The sequence below is a fragment of the Gossypium hirsutum genome, chromosome A08, assembly GCF_007990345.1.
Source record: "Gossypium hirsutum isolate 1008001.06 chromosome A08, Gossypium_hirsutum_v2.1, whole genome shotgun sequence".
NCBI lineage: Eukaryota > Viridiplantae > Streptophyta > Magnoliopsida > Malvales > Malvaceae > Gossypium > Gossypium hirsutum.
Genome location: NC_053431.1, coordinates 84704761 through 84721924, shown reverse-complemented (window position 1 = coordinate 84721924; position 17164 = coordinate 84704761). Strand labels below are relative to the sequence as shown.

General features: G+C 30.6%; 2 protein-coding genes across 5 annotated transcripts; both read left to right on the top strand.

Moving 5' to 3' along the window:
• Positions 1 to 7353: 7353 nt before the first annotated feature.
• Positions 7354 to 11090, top strand: LOC107948245 (granule-bound starch synthase 1, chloroplastic/amyloplastic-like). 3 transcript variants are annotated; one of them, NM_001327540.1, is given in 14 exon segments: positions 7486 to 7574; positions 7726 to 8074; positions 8168 to 8248; positions 8370 to 8468; positions 8559 to 8648; positions 8753 to 8816; positions 8914 to 9014; positions 9094 to 9203; positions 9301 to 9544; positions 9624 to 9800; positions 9893 to 10084; positions 10209 to 10295; positions 10409 to 10537; positions 10667 to 11090. In NM_001327540.1, coding segments are annotated over 13 exon segments (1830 nt in total). In that variant the 5' UTR covers positions 7486 to 7574; positions 7726 to 7735; the 3' UTR covers positions 10784 to 11090.
• A 153-nt stretch (positions 11091 to 11243) lies between these two features.
• On the top strand, positions 11244 to 13857 carry LOC107948261 (glucan endo-1,3-beta-glucosidase 11). Of its 2 annotated transcripts, none has more exons than XM_016882758.2 (3): positions 11244 to 12019; positions 12102 to 13210; positions 13303 to 13857. In XM_016882758.2, the coding sequence occupies exons 1-3, from the start codon at positions 11980 to 11982 to the stop codon at positions 13369 to 13371; spliced, it is 1218 nt and encodes a 405-aa protein (XP_016738247.2). In that variant the 5' UTR covers positions 11244 to 11979; the 3' UTR covers positions 13372 to 13857. The 2 variants fall into 2 exon arrangements, with proteins under 2 accessions (XP_016738247.2, XP_016738239.2); XM_016882750.2 differs by having other exon boundaries at positions 13300 to 13857.
• The last annotated feature ends 3307 nt before the right edge of the window (positions 13858 to 17164 follow it).

The following is a 17164-nucleotide window of genomic DNA, read 5'->3' as shown; positions in this document are numbered from 1 at the left end:
ACAAACTCCCTTAAAATTTCTATCGAAACTCTTTCAAATAAATACAAATAAGCAAACTAAGAACAAACTCTTACAATATCATAATATTTGCAAATTAAGTTAAATTACAAAGAAGAACACTTGAGTAGATAAAATAACAATGAAGCTTACGAGTGTTTGTAAGAAAAGTATAGAAAATTTTATCACAAAGGTTGTTTTTATTGATCTTTAAGCTTGAATATTATCTCTTGTAGTTGTAGGACCTTTGGAAGTTGGTATTTATACCCTCTAATTCATTTCCAACCGTTGTGGTTGTTGAGAAATTAAATAGAGTAGTTGGAGATGAAAATATCAAATCATTAAATTCACCTGTAACAAAAAGTATCGATACTTTTTCTACGAGTATCAATACTATTAGTATTTAATGTCTGATTAAGTGACCTCTAAAGTTAGTTTACAATGATACCAAAGACCATGTATTGATACTTGGTAAAAGGTATCGATGTAAAAATGGTATCGATATAAAAAGATGGTATCAATAAAATACAATAGGTATCGATATATTTTGAAAAGTATCGATACTTCTTGTAGGGAGCAGTTTTTCAATTTATTTAAAATGTTTCAATCGAGTTAAAAGAGTTTAAAACCGTTTTTGAACTTTGTCTAAAATTTTTTAAGTGTTCAAAACATTTTCTAAGATTTTTGGAAGTCTTGAAATGATTTTTATGCTTTGAACTTTATAATTTCTTTGTTCAAAAACAAACTTTATTCAAAAACATTTTTATTTATTATATCAAAACAATTTATCAAATAAAGTTAGTTTAACAATTTCATCCAAAAAATATTTATCGACAATAATCTTTTAAGTTAGTAACAAAATATTTATATTAAATGTGAATTTTATCTTTAGTAAGATTTAAAAAGATGCAGCTCCCTATTATCATGGTTTTCAAAATTGAATCAACCTAGTCAGTCGAAGGATTGAAAACTAGTTGAGTATCAATTCAAAATAAAGAATTAGATTGACTAACTCGCGAATCAATATGAATTTATTATTAAATCAATTTTTTAAAAATATTTTTAAATTTTTAATAATTTATTTAATTAAATTAAAAAAACTAATAATAATAATAATAATCACAGATCTCATTATGAAAATATTATTGATATGAATGAGAATTGGAAATGACCATTTGAATACGGATAAATTTTGGCAGAAATATCTTCCACAGCACATGCAATGCTGGATGCCAATGAATATTCACATGACTGGGAAAAGCTCATAATTTTCTGATGTGGTATAGTTTAAATGATGTAAAAATAAATTAGCATCATATCAAAAACTTAAATATAATATTTTCTATAAAATAATATAAATATAATATGAAATGTGAAATACATATACTTTATAAAAAGATTAACTTAGTCAATAGTAAGGGTGAGCAAAACTCAATTTGATTCGAAAAATTAAAAAAAATTATGAATTTCAAATTAATCGAATCAATTTATTCAAGTTATTTGAGTCAAATAGAATATGTAATTTGACTTTCGAGTTCGAGTTGAATTAAATTTTACAATTCGAATAACTCAAATAACAGATTAGTAAAAATACGCATTTGGTCCTTTCTCAATTTTGAAAATAAACAAATTGGTCTCTCTCAACAAAAACAATTAAAAAAATTCTAAATAATTTTTAGAAATCCAACTATTTATAAAAATTCCAATTTATATATTTTAAAAAAATTATAAAAATTAAAAATTGATTTGATCCGATTTGGTACCCAAACTTGACACTTTTTCTTAATTTGGTACTTAAATCTTTTTTTTTGTTCGATTTGGTATTTGTCAAATGTTTTACAAATATACTAAAAATATTATTTTTTATAAGGTAGCAAAAATAATCAATGTATGGTCGATATATGACAGATGGTATGATATTTTTGTATTTTACATGTTTAATTGCTTTTAGTTTTATTTAATTTTTTAATTATTTTGTTAATTGAAAACAATGAAAACAATGAATTTCTTTTAATTTGGCGTTTATTTTTCTTATTTAATATTAATTCATTAAGTATAGCTCAATACCTATTTTTTAACATGAATTTCCTCTAATACTGACAATATTTTTGTAGCATAACAAAAAAAAATTAACACCATTAATGTTTTGCTTAATTTGTATAACAATAAATTTAGGTACCAAATTGAACTTAGAAAAAAAGCTTAGGTACCAAATTAAGAAAAAATGTCAAGTTCAGGTACCAAATTGGGCTAAAAAAATTTTAGGTACAAAATTAAGAAAAAGTGTCAAGTTCAAGTACCAAATTGAGACAAAAAAGTTTTAATTACCAAATTAAGAAAAATGTCAAATTCATGTACCAAATGTTCATGTCCATTAGAAACCAAAAAGAATGTATTAGAAAAAAGGCATAATAACTTTTTTTTGCCCTCTAAATTAAAAAAAAAAATTTAGGCATCCATTTAATTTTTCTCTCTTTTAGCTGATAAATTTGTATTATTTGTCAAATCATCCCAAAATGGCTAAAAGTTAATGTTTGTTAACTTTGCTGACGTAGCATACACCACATTTGCAATTAACAAATTATTTTTAAATTTTAAAAATACTTTTTTCTAATTTTTAAAATACTTTTTATATATTTTTTTGAATTTTTTAAATTTTAAAAACTAATTAATTGTTGACATGGCATTCACGTAAAAATTTACATGTATGTCACATCATCAATGTTAACTTTTTCATCTAGTTTTAGGTGATTTGACAAATAATGCAAGTTTAAGAGCTAAAAAGGACAAAAGTTTAAATGAATGGCTAAAATTATTTTTTTATAAAGTTAGAGGGTCAAATAAATCATTATGCTAAAAATAAAATAAAAAAATCGATAAATGTCTATCAAAGGCTCTATCTAGGCAAATTTTTTTTTTACTATAAGTATAAATATAGAGTAGTTTTCTTTACTCTACCATGTAACGTCCCCTAACCCTATACCGTCACCAGAACAGGGTTATGAGACATTACCAGTCAGTACAGTCCAATTTCGGTCATTAATTAAAATAAATATTCACACACATCCTAGTTTTAAGATGTCGTCCCTTTAATGGGCCCTCGCGGTCCAATATGAACAGTAAATTCAATTCGGGACTAATTTAGAATCACTACGATTTTTTAGTAAATTTCAAAATTCATACTACATACCGTTGCCAACCATAATTTACTCATTTCTTCAATACTTTTACAACCTAATTGACTCTCATTAAACATCCTGAGTACATGTCATTATCAATACTCAAGATACTTTACCTTAATGAATTCGGGATCGTCTTGGGATGTTGATTCAACGTACTATCTTTACTTAACCTGCGCACGGAAACAAACCGTACGCTGAGTATGGTATACTCAGTGGTATTTCTATAATCCGAACAATTAATAATATAACAAATACTTAAGATCATAATAACAATTACAATTATTCAATTATTTATTCATAGATAAATTTCAACTACTTACCATATAAATTTTATACAAATCATATAATAAATACAATAACATAATTGTTCAATTCTTAACTAAATCCATTATTATTTACTCCATTCTTTCACTTACTACTCGGTATAGCTTTCCTTAATTTACTCACAATTCAATATCATTAAACTATATTCAATTATACACTTATCAATCATATTCCATTTTAATTCATTTCAATAACAGTCAATTTCATTTATATCATATCAACTTACTATCCCTGATAGCTTTCAGTATATACATGCAATTCATATATCTCAAATCACATTTCAATTCATCAAGTGGCATCATATATCATCAATTCGAACTCCAATCATTTCATGAACCTTTGGTTCATATTTTCAATTTCATATCTAAATTTTCAATTCTCAATTCAATTTCTCGTTTCATTTCAATAGCTTGATCAATCAAATTTATTCGATTTATCTTTCACTTATTTACCCCTATTAACAAACCCGGACTTTGACGGATACACGGATTCCAACCCAAACACACCAGTACGGCACATTGTGCCTAAAACGGTACATAGTACCTGATCAGTATACGACACATAAAGTGCCTAAAACGACACACGAGGCGCCTGATATGACACTCGAGGTGCCTGATATGACACACGAGGTGCCTGAAATACGACACATAAAGTGCCTGATCGATAAAGCCAGCAAATCCCGTACACTTCCAGATCCTATGGTATGCCAATTATATCCGACTCAGCCCGAGTAGTTAATAGGGTATTTCATTCACTTTCTCAATTTAATAATTCTTTCATCAATATACCATTCTGATAATTACATATATTCACCCATTTTCACAATTCATACAATTTCATTCAATTCAACAATATATTTCAATTATTCACATTAATTCATAATTCAATACAATTCAATTCACTTTTCAATATCAAATATTCAAATATCACAATCTCATATATTCATATCAATTTCCTCATATTTCTAATCAATATATTTTTCAATATAATATTCATTCAATATTCAAATTTCTACATAAATCATATATATTATATAATTCAATCTATATAAATTCAATCAAAATAATTTCAATCAATATAAATTCAATAAATTCATCGCATACCAAAATCAATCCATTCCAATTGTAAAACATCATAATTCTAACACTAACAATTACCATATGTATATAAATATAACAAATAATAACTAAGTTCGAATTATAGAAATACAAACCGTAATTTTCGAGCTAACTCTTGTTGACTTTATCTTGTTCTTTCTTAGCCGAGATTTTCGGTACCACATTAACTATTAAAGCTTAAAGCTTCAAACCTTCAATTTTCCCTTTTCTCCCCTTCTTTCTTTCTTTTTCTCCCCTGCTCTCTGTTTCGTTTCATTCTGTTTCTATTTCCTTTCATTTGCTTCTTTAGTTTATATATATAATATAATATAATATAATATAATTAAAACATAAAGTATCTTTATTATATAATAATATAATAATATACTAAATCTTAGATTTTCTTCACGATAAACCGCCTCAATTTATACTTTTTGTATAATTGCTCTTTTAGTCCTTTTTATTTTCTTTTAATATATAATTCAACTTTCACACTTTATTCAATTTGGTCCTTTTACTTAATTACTCTTAATTAAATTTAAATTCACTTAATTAAACTCTAATTAACCACTTATTTTACTTCGTAAATATTTTTAATAAATATTTACGAATCCATTTTTCAGAAACGGAGACCCAAAAATACACTTTTTCGGTAACGGTAAAATTCGGGTCATTACATACCATCTATGTATTGATTGTATGTATTAATAAAATTACATTTAATTATTTTTTAAATTTTGTAAACTTTTTAAAGTATAAATATTATAATGGTAGGTTGTATGAAATTTTTATTTTTATATATAATTTCTAATATAATTTTAATTATTAATTAGTGGGTATAGATTGTTAATTAAATTTAAATATTATGACCACTAACAAATTTATTGTACCATTATTTATATTTTTAAATATCTATTTTAATTTTAATAGTGTATTTAATTTTTTATAATAATGATAAACTTAAAAAGAATTTTTTAATTGTTTTAAAATTTACGGTAACTTATAATGTAGAATTGTAAGTTAAATTATTTAATATAGCAAATTGGAAAATTTTATTAAGAAAATATAACTTACAAAATACCGTTAAAAATTATATATATATATAATAATAATAATAATAATAAAAGCAAAAGAGTTTATGTTACAAATTTCCACTTCAAGAAATTCTTACTTTATTTCCTTATCTTAAGTCAAAATTTATGATATGAACACATTAAAAACTTAAAATATTGTAATATATATGATTATAAAATTATTTCATTAAAATTGATTATCAACAATAACCTTTGAAGTTAATAACTAAATGTGAATTTTATCTTTAGCAATGTTTAAAAGGATGCAATTTCCGCAGCTGATTGAGTCTTAAATCGATTAGAATTGAGATTGTTATTAATGCAGGAGGACGCGAGTTCGAGTGTAATAAAGCGCATTATTTTTTATTTATGGATTAAGGAGAGACTATGAATAGTTCTAAATATCATATAAAAAATAAATATGATCAAAACTTATAATAATATTATTAAAAAAATACATCCTCCTAACATGGTTTCAAAAGTGAATCAAATTCATATGAATTGATGATTGAATTATTTTTTATTTTAAATATTTTATAATTTTAATAATTTATTTGATTAAATTTAACGAACCGATGGAGTCAATATTATTGATTTGAAGGGAAATGACCATACGAATACAGTATAAATTTGGCAGAAATATCTTCCACAGCACATGCGATGCTGGATGCCAAGGAATATTCACATGACTGGAAAAGCTGATAATTTTCTGATGTGATATAGTTATAAATGATGAAAAACTTAAATATAATATTGTTCTATAAAATAAATATAATGTTGAAAAATAATATAAATATAATATGAAATACATATACTTTATAAATTACTGAGTTTAAGAGTATGATAGTAAAATTCAATTTGATTTAAAAAAATTTAAAAATTTTAAATTTTGAGTTAATTAATTTGATTAATTTGAGTCAACTCGAATAAGTAATTTAATCATTGTTAAAATTTAAAAATAAGCAAATTGATTTTTTAAAAATTCAAAATATTTTTTAAAACTCCAAAATTTATATATTTTTGAAAATTTTATAAAAATTAAAAAAATTCTAAAAAATATATAAAAAAAGTTAAAAAGAATTCTAAAACAATAATTTTAGGACATAAATAAATAAATTAACGATTTAAGTTTATCATACTAAATTATCTTTTTTTTTCTTAATTTATTTTAAAATTGAAAAGTTTTCAAATATATATTATTTCAAATTTACATGCTTTAAAATAGATTTAATTATATGGTAACAAGATGTTAATTTGACATATTTAATTTTTTAATCTAATTCAAATAATTTTACTCAATTCAATTTAATTCGACTCAAATTAAATTTAATTTCATTCAACTTAATTTAAAAAATTTAAATTAAATTAAAATTCTTCATATCAATAAACTCTTCTCTAACATAATTTTAATCCAACGCTTACGCTACCTAAAAGTTTGTCCGCTACCAATTTTTGCACTAAAAACAAGAGGAAAAAAAATAGGCAAAAATACAGCCATGGCTAATTAGACACCGTCAATTAACTTCAATTCATAGTACTAAAATTATAAAATATCGGGAAAAGCAATCTACCAACTTTAAGTTTTTTCACGATGAAACAGACATTTGTTGGAGCCCACCAGTTATGAACCACTTGTACCGTAGATTTAAGCGTGACTAGTGACCGCAAATTTCCTGAATACTCATACTAAGCTAAGGGCCCCCACCTTCCACGTGGGAAGCACTTAGACATTGAGATGAGACTTCTCCTCTCTCATTAAGCCACGTTTTATTGTAGTTCAACGTTGTAATCAGTTCAAATTGGCGGACCCTAGGTGAACTTCAGTGACTACGCCACTTCAACAACTTCCATCACTCCTAACCCAGCTGCACTCAGTGAGTGAACCATCTCGAGTTCTTCAGGTACTGCTAACTTAGCTGATTTTGAGTGATCCACTGTATCAGTTACATAGGTTCCTGTTTGCTTTTCATCACCCTACGTTCTCTTGAAGCTATATAAAATGTTTGGTTTTTGTCTTTAGTTAATTTGGTTTGGTTTTCTTTTTGGTATCAGCTTTCGATCAATGGCAACCCTGACAACCTCACACTTTGTTTCGACAAGTTCTCATTTCAGCAGCCATGGAGCAGACACTAAGGCCAATCTTGCACAGGTTGGTGCCAGGAATCAAGCCATGACTCACAATGGTTTGCGGTCTTTGAACAAGGTCGATAGGTTGCGGATGAGGACCACCAACGCAAAGGCTGTCGTTACGAAAGCTATGAAACAGGCAGATTACAGGCCTTTGGGAAAAATTATTTGCGGAATAGGGATGAATATAGTGTTTGTGTCAGCTGAGTGTGGCCCCTGGAGCAAAACTGGTGGACTCGGTGATGTCCTCGGTGGACTTCCTCCCGCAATGGCTGTAAGTACATATAAGTAGAGATTTTGGCTTTGGCTTTGGTTTTGGTATTTAAGTGAGATAACTAGCCGCTATTGCTTATTTATCGTTCAATAGGCCAAAGGACACCGTGTTATGACAGTGTGTCCTCGCTATGATCAGTACAAGGATGCATGGGACACAAGTGTGTTAGTTGATGTAAGGTTTCCAATCCTGCTCGATTCAAGAGATATCATATTTTACTTTTTTAGTACTTCATATTCCACTAAAAGGATCTATGTTTGGATTAATTTCTTAAACTTGAGATCCTAATATGCAGCTAAAAGTCGGAGACAAAGTTGTAACTGTTCGGTTCTTCCACTGCTACAAACGTGGAGTTGATCGTGTCTTTGTCGATCACCCCATGTTCCTTGAGAAGGTTTGAAATGATTGTTGCCTTGGTTTAATGTTCCTGCGTAAATGATTCTAGTTCATCAATTTTCTTATGGTCGCTGTTCTGATGATTCAGGTATGGGGCAAAACGGCTTCCAAAATCTATGGCCCCAGAGCAGGTTTGGACTACGAAGACAATCAACTGCGGTTCAGCTTGTTATGCCAGGTAAAATAAAATTTTTGCCATGTCCCTGAGTCTAACCATGATATTATCTCTTTCAAATATAAGTCAACCTAATTTAATGCCATTTTTACTTTTTTTGTTTGTAGGCTGCTTTGGAGGCACCCAGGGTTCTAAATTTAAATAGCAGTAAAAATTTCTCAGGACCATATGGTATGAAGTCTTCCTCTTTAGTTCTAACCTTGAAAGTTTAACTCTCTTCTTCCATGAAATGGTTTAGGCTAATGTGCTTCACCACCATCTTCTGCAGGGGAAGATGTTGTCTTTATTGCAAATGATTGGCACAGTGCTCTTCTTCCATGCTATTTAAAAAGCATGTACCAGTCAAGGGGTATCTACATGAGTGCAAAGGTATGGTTGATGGCCTCTGAAACGCTAAGTTAAGCAAGCAGAAGGTTGGATCTTACATTGTGCGTGATAAATATGTCAGGTTGTATTTTGCATCCACAACATAGCCTATCAGGGAAGATTTGCCTTTGCAGATTTCAAACGTCTCAATTTGCCTGAACGGTTCAAGAGTTCATTCGATTTCATTGATGGGTAATGAAACCAAAAGTGCTGCTGCTGTTACTATTTTTGTTACAGTATTGATGAATTGTTTTCTTTAGTCAAGGATTTAAAAGGTTTTCATCGTCAGGTATAACAAGCCTGTCATGGGAAGGAAAATTAATTGGATGAAGGCTGGAATATTGGAATCACATAGAGTCTTGACTGTAAGCCCATACTATGCCCAGGAGCTTGTATCTGGTGAAGACAAAGGTGTAGAACTTGATAACATCATTCGTAAAACTGGCATCACCGGCATCGTGAATGGCATGGATGTTCAAGAATGGAATCCTGCCTCTGACAAATACATCAGTGTCAAATATGATGCAACAACTGTAAGTGCTTTCTATAGCATCCAGTTTCCTGGTTGGTTGTGGTATTAGGAGACGAGTTTTTTGGTAACTGTCAATGCAGATAATGAAGGCAAAGCCATTGTTAAAGGAAGCTATTCAAGGTGAGGTGGGATTGCCTTGCGACAGAGATGTTCCTTTGATTGGATTCATTGGTAGGCTAGAAGAGCAGAAGGGTTCAGATATTTTGGCAGAAGCTATTCCGAAATTAGCTGCTGAAAATTGCCAGATTGTAGTCCTTGTTAGTGTCAAATTTTAGAATTCCCCCTTCTGTGATTGTTACCGTTGCTTCAACGAGTATAGTATTAATAAAGGGATCTATTTTCCTTTCAGGGCACAGGCAAAAAGGCCATGGAGAATCAGATTGAACAGCTGGAGATCCAATACCCTGACAACGTTAGAGCAGTAGCCAAATTCAATGTCCCATTGGCCCATATGATTATTGCTGGTGCTGACTACATTTTGGTCCCTAGTAGATTCGAACCGTGCGGTCTCATTCAGCTGCATGCTATGCGATATGGAACTGTAAATGCTTCTGGCCATCTCTTTCCGGCAACCAACTGATTTGATGTCATAAGCACTATGTTATGTTAATCTTAGTCTCATTGTACCAGATTAACCTCGATACGCTATCGGTTTTGTGCTATAGGTTCCGATAGTTGCCTCTACTGGTGGACTTGTTGACACGGTCAAGGAAGGATTCACAGGGTTCCAAATGGGAGCTTTCAATGTTGAAGTAAGTAGTAAAAATGATTTGTCTTTGTGTGAAGCTCCGTGAATGATATATTTATATTTATCTCATCCACCTTTTATGGGAAGATCATTCATCTCAATGGGATGTGTTTGCAGTGTGATGAAGTGGATCCAAGTGATGTGATTAAGGTGGTAAAAACTGTCAAGAGAGCTCTTGCAACATATGGGACTCAAGCACTGAAAGAAATGATCCAGAATTGTATGGCACAAGATTTTTCATGGAAGGTTAGTAGCTCGTGTAGGAAGCTTGTCTTGCATATGGTGGATAATGTAGCTAATTTAGAGTTCTAGGGAGAAACGAATACGCATCTCTAGTTCTTTGAGGTTTAAATGGAAATTTATTGATTTGTGCAGGGACCATCAAGGTTGTGGGAGAAGATGTTGTTGAGCCTCGGGGTGGCTGGCAGTGAACCTGGCATTGAAGGAGAGGAGATTGCTCCTCTTGCCAGGGAAAATGTTGCCACACCCTGAGCATAATCAGAAGGCAACTATGGATAAAGCTTAGTAACCTGTTTTCTTAGACAACCAAGTCCAAGTACCTGTCTACTCTCGATAGCTATTGGCTTGACCGGCGGAAAACAAACTGATCTGCCATACGTGAAGTCAGTGGTGCTATTTTTGAGAGTGAAAAGTCAGGAGATAGTATGATATAAATACATAGTTATAGCAGCTAATGGGTGTTAGTAATGTTGTCAAGAACTTAAAGGAGAATCAGTTTCTCTGTGTAGTTTTATGAGTTGTGAGCAATGTGAAATAAGATAAAATGTTCCAACTTCTACTTAAGGTGTCTTCTTACGTGAATGAATGCTTGCATCATATTTGAGCTTTATATATGTCCTATATTCCATCTTTTTTCTTTTTTTTTTATTGTAATTAGGTAAAATGATGGATGTTTTGGGTCTCAGAAGGATGGAGAATTGCGATGGGAAAATAGTCAAGGCTATGAATATGAAGAGTCCCGTTCTCTTGAAATGTGTTGAACAGAAAATATTTTTATAACATGGGAGATCGGGGTTTTATTACCAAGGTGTCCATGCTTGCTCAATTGGGATTAACTAATTGGCTGGAGCAGATGATGCATTTTTATGGCTTAAATTTGTAGTGGGGGAGATCCTCGGCAAAAGAGTGATGTTTACAAATGCAAATAGTGGGTGATGGATTGAGAGGAACCAATCCCCATCAAAGCCAATGAGGGGAAGTGGGGACACCGAAAGCGACCTCCAATCTCTTTGCTTTGCATGGATGCCCTGCCCATGTATCTAGTGCTGTCTCTTTATCTTCTTCTCATCACATATATTATATCACTCTCTGAACGCATTACCATTGCAAAGTGCAAAAGTGCAAACCGCACTGAACTCAATTAAATGCTTAATGGAATAATTAATTGAAAGAAAAACAATTCATCTTCTCTAAATAAACATTATATTTCTTTAATATTCTTTTTGCCAAGCTAAACTCATTTGCTCATTACGGTTGTCTCTCTATTTCTTATTTGGTTGCCTTGTTCAACACTTTTGGCCAATGACTTTCCATCACAATTCGAATCTTTTGGCTTAAAGACATACTGATAATTGAGCCAATCATCTTTTGCCTCCCTCTACACGCTTGCTTGCTCCCTCACTTTACCTCCTGCTGCTGCTGCTGCTACTCTCTCTCTCTCTCTTCTCATGGACTTCCCTGAATTCTTCTGCTATGTTTCAATTTTAGGTAACTTATAACTCACTCATTCTCCACTTCTATCTACTTGGTTTAAATTGTGCTGAATGATTTATTTTCTGGGTTATTGTAGCTTGTTTGTTTCCAATTATGGTTAATTCGATTGGGATAAATTATGGACAAATAGCAAACAACCTTCCATCTCCAGAAGACGCGGTGCCACTGGTGAAATCAATCGGAGCAACAAAAGTAAAACTTTACGATGCAGACCCCAGAGTCCTTAAGGCTTTTGCAAACACCGACGTTGAATTCATGGTTGGTTTAGGCAACGAGTACTTGGACAAGATGCGAGATCCAACTAATGCCCAAGCATGGGTGAAAGAAAACGTTCAACCCCATTTACCAGCCACCAAAATCACCTCCATCTTTGTTGGCAACGAGGTTCTCACTTTAAACGACACTTCTCTCTCCGACTGCCTTCTCCCGGCAATGCAAAGCGTCCTTGCTGCGCTGCTTAACCTCGGACTGGATAAACAGGTGACCGTCACTACAACACATTCCCTTGCCATTCTTCAAACCTCGTATCCGTCTTCAGCTGGTGCGTTCCGTGAAGATTTGATGGATCCTTTGTGCGAAACGTTGAATTTCCATCAAAAAACTGGCTCTCCTTTTTTGATTAATGCCTATCCCTACTTTGCATACAAGGGAAACCCCGAGCAAGTTCCATTGGATTTTGTTCTTTTTCAGCCAAACCAAGGAGTCACCGATCCACAAACCCATTTAGATTACGATAACATGTTGTATGCTCAAATCGACGCCGTTTACTCTGCTTTAGCTTCCTTGGGTTACAAGAAACTCCCGGTTCACATATCGGAAACTGGGTGGCCTTCAAAGGGAGATGAAGACGAGGCAGGAGCTACACCCGAAAATGCTGAAAAATACAATGGGAATTTGATTAAGTTGATGTCGGGAAAAACAGGGACTCCAATGAGGCCGAATTCGGATCTTAACATTTACATTTTTGCTTTGTTTAATGAGAATATGAAACCAGGTCCCACTTCAGAGAGGAATTACGGGTTGTTTAAGCCAGACGGAACACCCGCGTATCCTCTCGGGATCACTCCTAACAATGTCGTCGGGAGAAATACGACCGTCGGTGGTGGAAGTTTCGGGAATGCCGTAACGAACCCGTATTATCCGATGAGTTCTTCCACAGGTTATATGTCCATTTCTTCCACAAGAGTAAGTTGTATGCCATTCATTGAATTCTTCTTGCATGACAAACTTTGAAATGGTGACATTTACGTGATTCAAAAATTTTGGATTGATAGCAGCAAAGATATCAATTATTGGGGCATGTGCTGCTGATGGTGCCATTGTTGATGATTAAAACCTTGGTTTAGAGACGAATCCAAAGCTCTTTCTTTGCATCAGATTTAAAGGAAGGGGAAAAAGAATAGAGAGAGAATAAGAGGCAGCTTCATGGTTAGGGAAAAGGTAAAATTCTGATTCTAAGGAATCAACAACTTTGTTTTCGACTCCACAAAACCAAAGTGCACGTAGATGATTATCAAAAGAGGCAAAGGCATTTATTTTTCTTCTAAATTTAAACGTGATCTTCTACTGTTGGTATTTATTCTAATAAATATTTTGTAGGGTGATAGGTTTGGTGAGTGAGAGGGAGGGAAAGCATCTCATATAGTAGTACCTTTTTAGGTGATTTTAATAATTTTTTATTGCGACTTATTTTTGCTATTGGAATTCAAACCAACCACCTGATTTATGTCAGTGTTCAATTCCGTCCAAAGTTGGCGGAGTTTTTTCTGATAATGTAGAATTAAATTCAAATAAGTTACTCTTAATCAAAGGAATTGAATTGAGAGAGTCAATTGTATTGTAGGTCAACATCTATGTATATATAAATCTTACCATTTCTTAATGTCAAATAAAATATATAATTGTTATAACTAAAAGCTTCATTAATTGATTGAATTATAGATGGGTGATAAAGTAGATATTACATTTTATATTGCCTGGATACATGATTTAATTTAAATTCATTTTCTTAGATCTCTTTAGTTTTTAATATTATTAATAAAATAAATCTTTGATGTTCACAAAACTAACTAAAAATTCGATTATAGTAAGTGCACCTATCAATTAATAGTACAACTACGGTAAGCAAATATATTGTTCCCACGAAGACTAAAAGTAATAGTAATGTTACTGTTTTTCTATTATTTAACTGATAAATTTGAGTGATTGATTAAAACTAAAATTAACTAAATTAATTAACTATAAACGCGACAAAGCACAAATTATGAAAATAATCGAATAATAACCAAGAAACGAAACAATACCCATGAAAGAATTCACGTGGATTTCATCTGTCATTATCAATCTAAATTACTCAATTTCTTCACTTAGTATCTTGATCCATAGAAATTCTTAAATTATGTTAATATCTCTAAGAGCAACTGACTCTAGGTTGATTAATTGAAATTTCTTTCTAATTAAAACCCCTATTATCACATTAAATCGATCTATGATTTCCCTATTAGATTTGACTCTAATATGTTAGATTTATGTCGTCTTATTTCTAGGATTGCATGCAACTCCACTCAATTATGCTAGATCTACTATTAAATAAGGTATATTCCTCTTCTGATTTAAGCACATCAAATATGGATCAATAGTCTAGAAATATTAAACCAAAAATTAAGCACATATAATTGAGAATAAGATCTAAGTATTTATTATGTAAAATAAAAATCAAACGACAAAATCCATAATAGGGTTCATCTTCCTAGGTATTTAAAAAATTAGTTCATGCTTGCAAATAAAAACATCCAAGAGACAATATAACCGAAATATATAAAGAAACTCATGATAATCTCCTAAGAAATCAACTAGGAGTCTTCATTCTTGACGGAAATCTGCTTCAAAATCGACTTCAATGGTGTTTTTCGAGTTATTTTCTTGAATATTCTATATGACGGCTTTCTCCTATCTTCATATTTTTTACATATATATGTCTTAGAATGCTCGAAAAACCTAAAAATAGAGTTTTTTGGTTGTTCGGAGTGCAATTCGCGAAATTGACACGGCTTATCACACGGTCGTGTGTCCAGGCCATATAGAATAATCCAGGTCGTGTGGCTCCTATAACTCGCTCCAATTTTTCAATTTTCGCTCCTTTTACTCCCCAATACTCTCCTAAATATAAAAATATGAATTTAAAGGATTAGGAGCATAAAATTCACCACTAACATCAAATAATTATCCAAAAACGCATTAAAAATTAGATTAAAACATGTTACTTTTAGCACTTATCAATCTTAAGTCCATGGTTATAGTGTTATTTGTTAATAATAGATATAATTTCAACAACCTTCTTATTGATTATCAAAAAGGAAAGAAGATCGATTGCGAGGCACAATGTCAATAACTATAGCTAATTTATTGAAGAATATTGAAATTTATATCTGATAAAATTCATGAATCAAAACATAAATTTTACCTTTTTACTAAAATTTTTATTACTTCTTTCATAATTCTAATTTCTATCTTCAAACTCCCTTTTATTTTTAATTATTTTTTATTGGATTTCACCCTACGCATTATTATGTACAAATTTTATATTTTTAGTATAAATTTATTTTTGTTGATTTCAACCTCCACTATTTATGTTTTATATTTATTTGAATTTCCAAATAAACTAAACTATGTAAGTGATTAGGAATCACAGGTTACTAACGTAGTTACTGAAATAGAATAATATTTTTTAAATAGAAAATTCGTTAATTCATTTAATTAATAGAACTATACAATTTATAAAAAAATAATAAATATTCGTCGTAGACGGAGAAAAACAAGCTCTGTCAACACAACAAATACTTTAGCTTTAACATCAATAGAACATCATAACACGTTGACAATTGACTTCATCACAACTCAAGCACGACTTTATCTGGAGTGATTGCAAGCACTTAATACGATAAGAAAATTAACCCCGGATGATCCAAAGTGGCGAGTAAAAATCGAGAAAAGAATCAAACATTCACCAAACTAAAGAGGAAGACGATAAAATTATCCCTAAAATCACTTGTAAAACTAAGGTTATATGCATAAACAAGACTAAAAAAACATGCTACAAGAGTAGACAAAAACTTCTAAAACTAAAAATTTATTAAACAATGGAAAAACAAACAAAAAACATATAGAACGTACAACACGGGTTCAAATAGACTCGTGAAATAATTTATTATTCTGAAACACTCTCAAACCAAAAACATATTAAGAAGCTGATGAAGAGTCACTCACTTTCCAAGAAGATTTACTGATGGCCGGTGAAGTTTTAAAGAACGACAGGAGCCATCATCTGTCCATCATAACTTGTGAAGACAACAAAGATACTCATAAAATATATCTATAAACTGAAAAAAGAAAAAACATGTGAAGTGAATAAGAAGAGAAAAGAAAGTATTATTCATTAATTAAATAATTACCAAGCTACTGAAGATATTCACTAACTATTAAGGCTATTCAACTTGGATGGTAGAGATAAATGAGAGTGATCGTTAATAATTTAGTTAATGCTTATAAGTTATATTTCAATTTAGATATTCTCTTAACACTTGGTCTGCTTGATTGATTTAAAAGTGAATGTATATTAAATGGTTAAATTTGATTGATTTAATTATAGTAAATGTAAATAAAAAAATTAAAAAGGATATTAAATATGTATCCATTAATTTTTTTTTTATTCTTGGTCTGCTTGGCCTGAATTTCAATAAGATAATTTTTTAAAATACTTTTATTTAAATTTAATTATAGAAATAAATAGATAATAATATAAAATAATATATTTTATTATTGTGATATTGTAAATTATTAAAAATGAAATAGAGGAGCAATGAATTCTGTTTTTATCTAAGATTACACCATTATTTCTTCTCAGCTAAAATGAGGTGAAATAATATATTTGTTTATTTTTAAAAAATGTCAATGGTAAGACATATTGTACTTTCAAATAAAGATGCATGTTTGAACTTTGGAGACGACATTATTAGGAGGGATAGTTATAGATCCCGAACATAAACCCTAAAATGAACATGGATAATAAAAAAAAACTAAAAATTACTTTATTGTGTATATATATGATTGATATAATTTATTATTAAAATTTAATTTAAA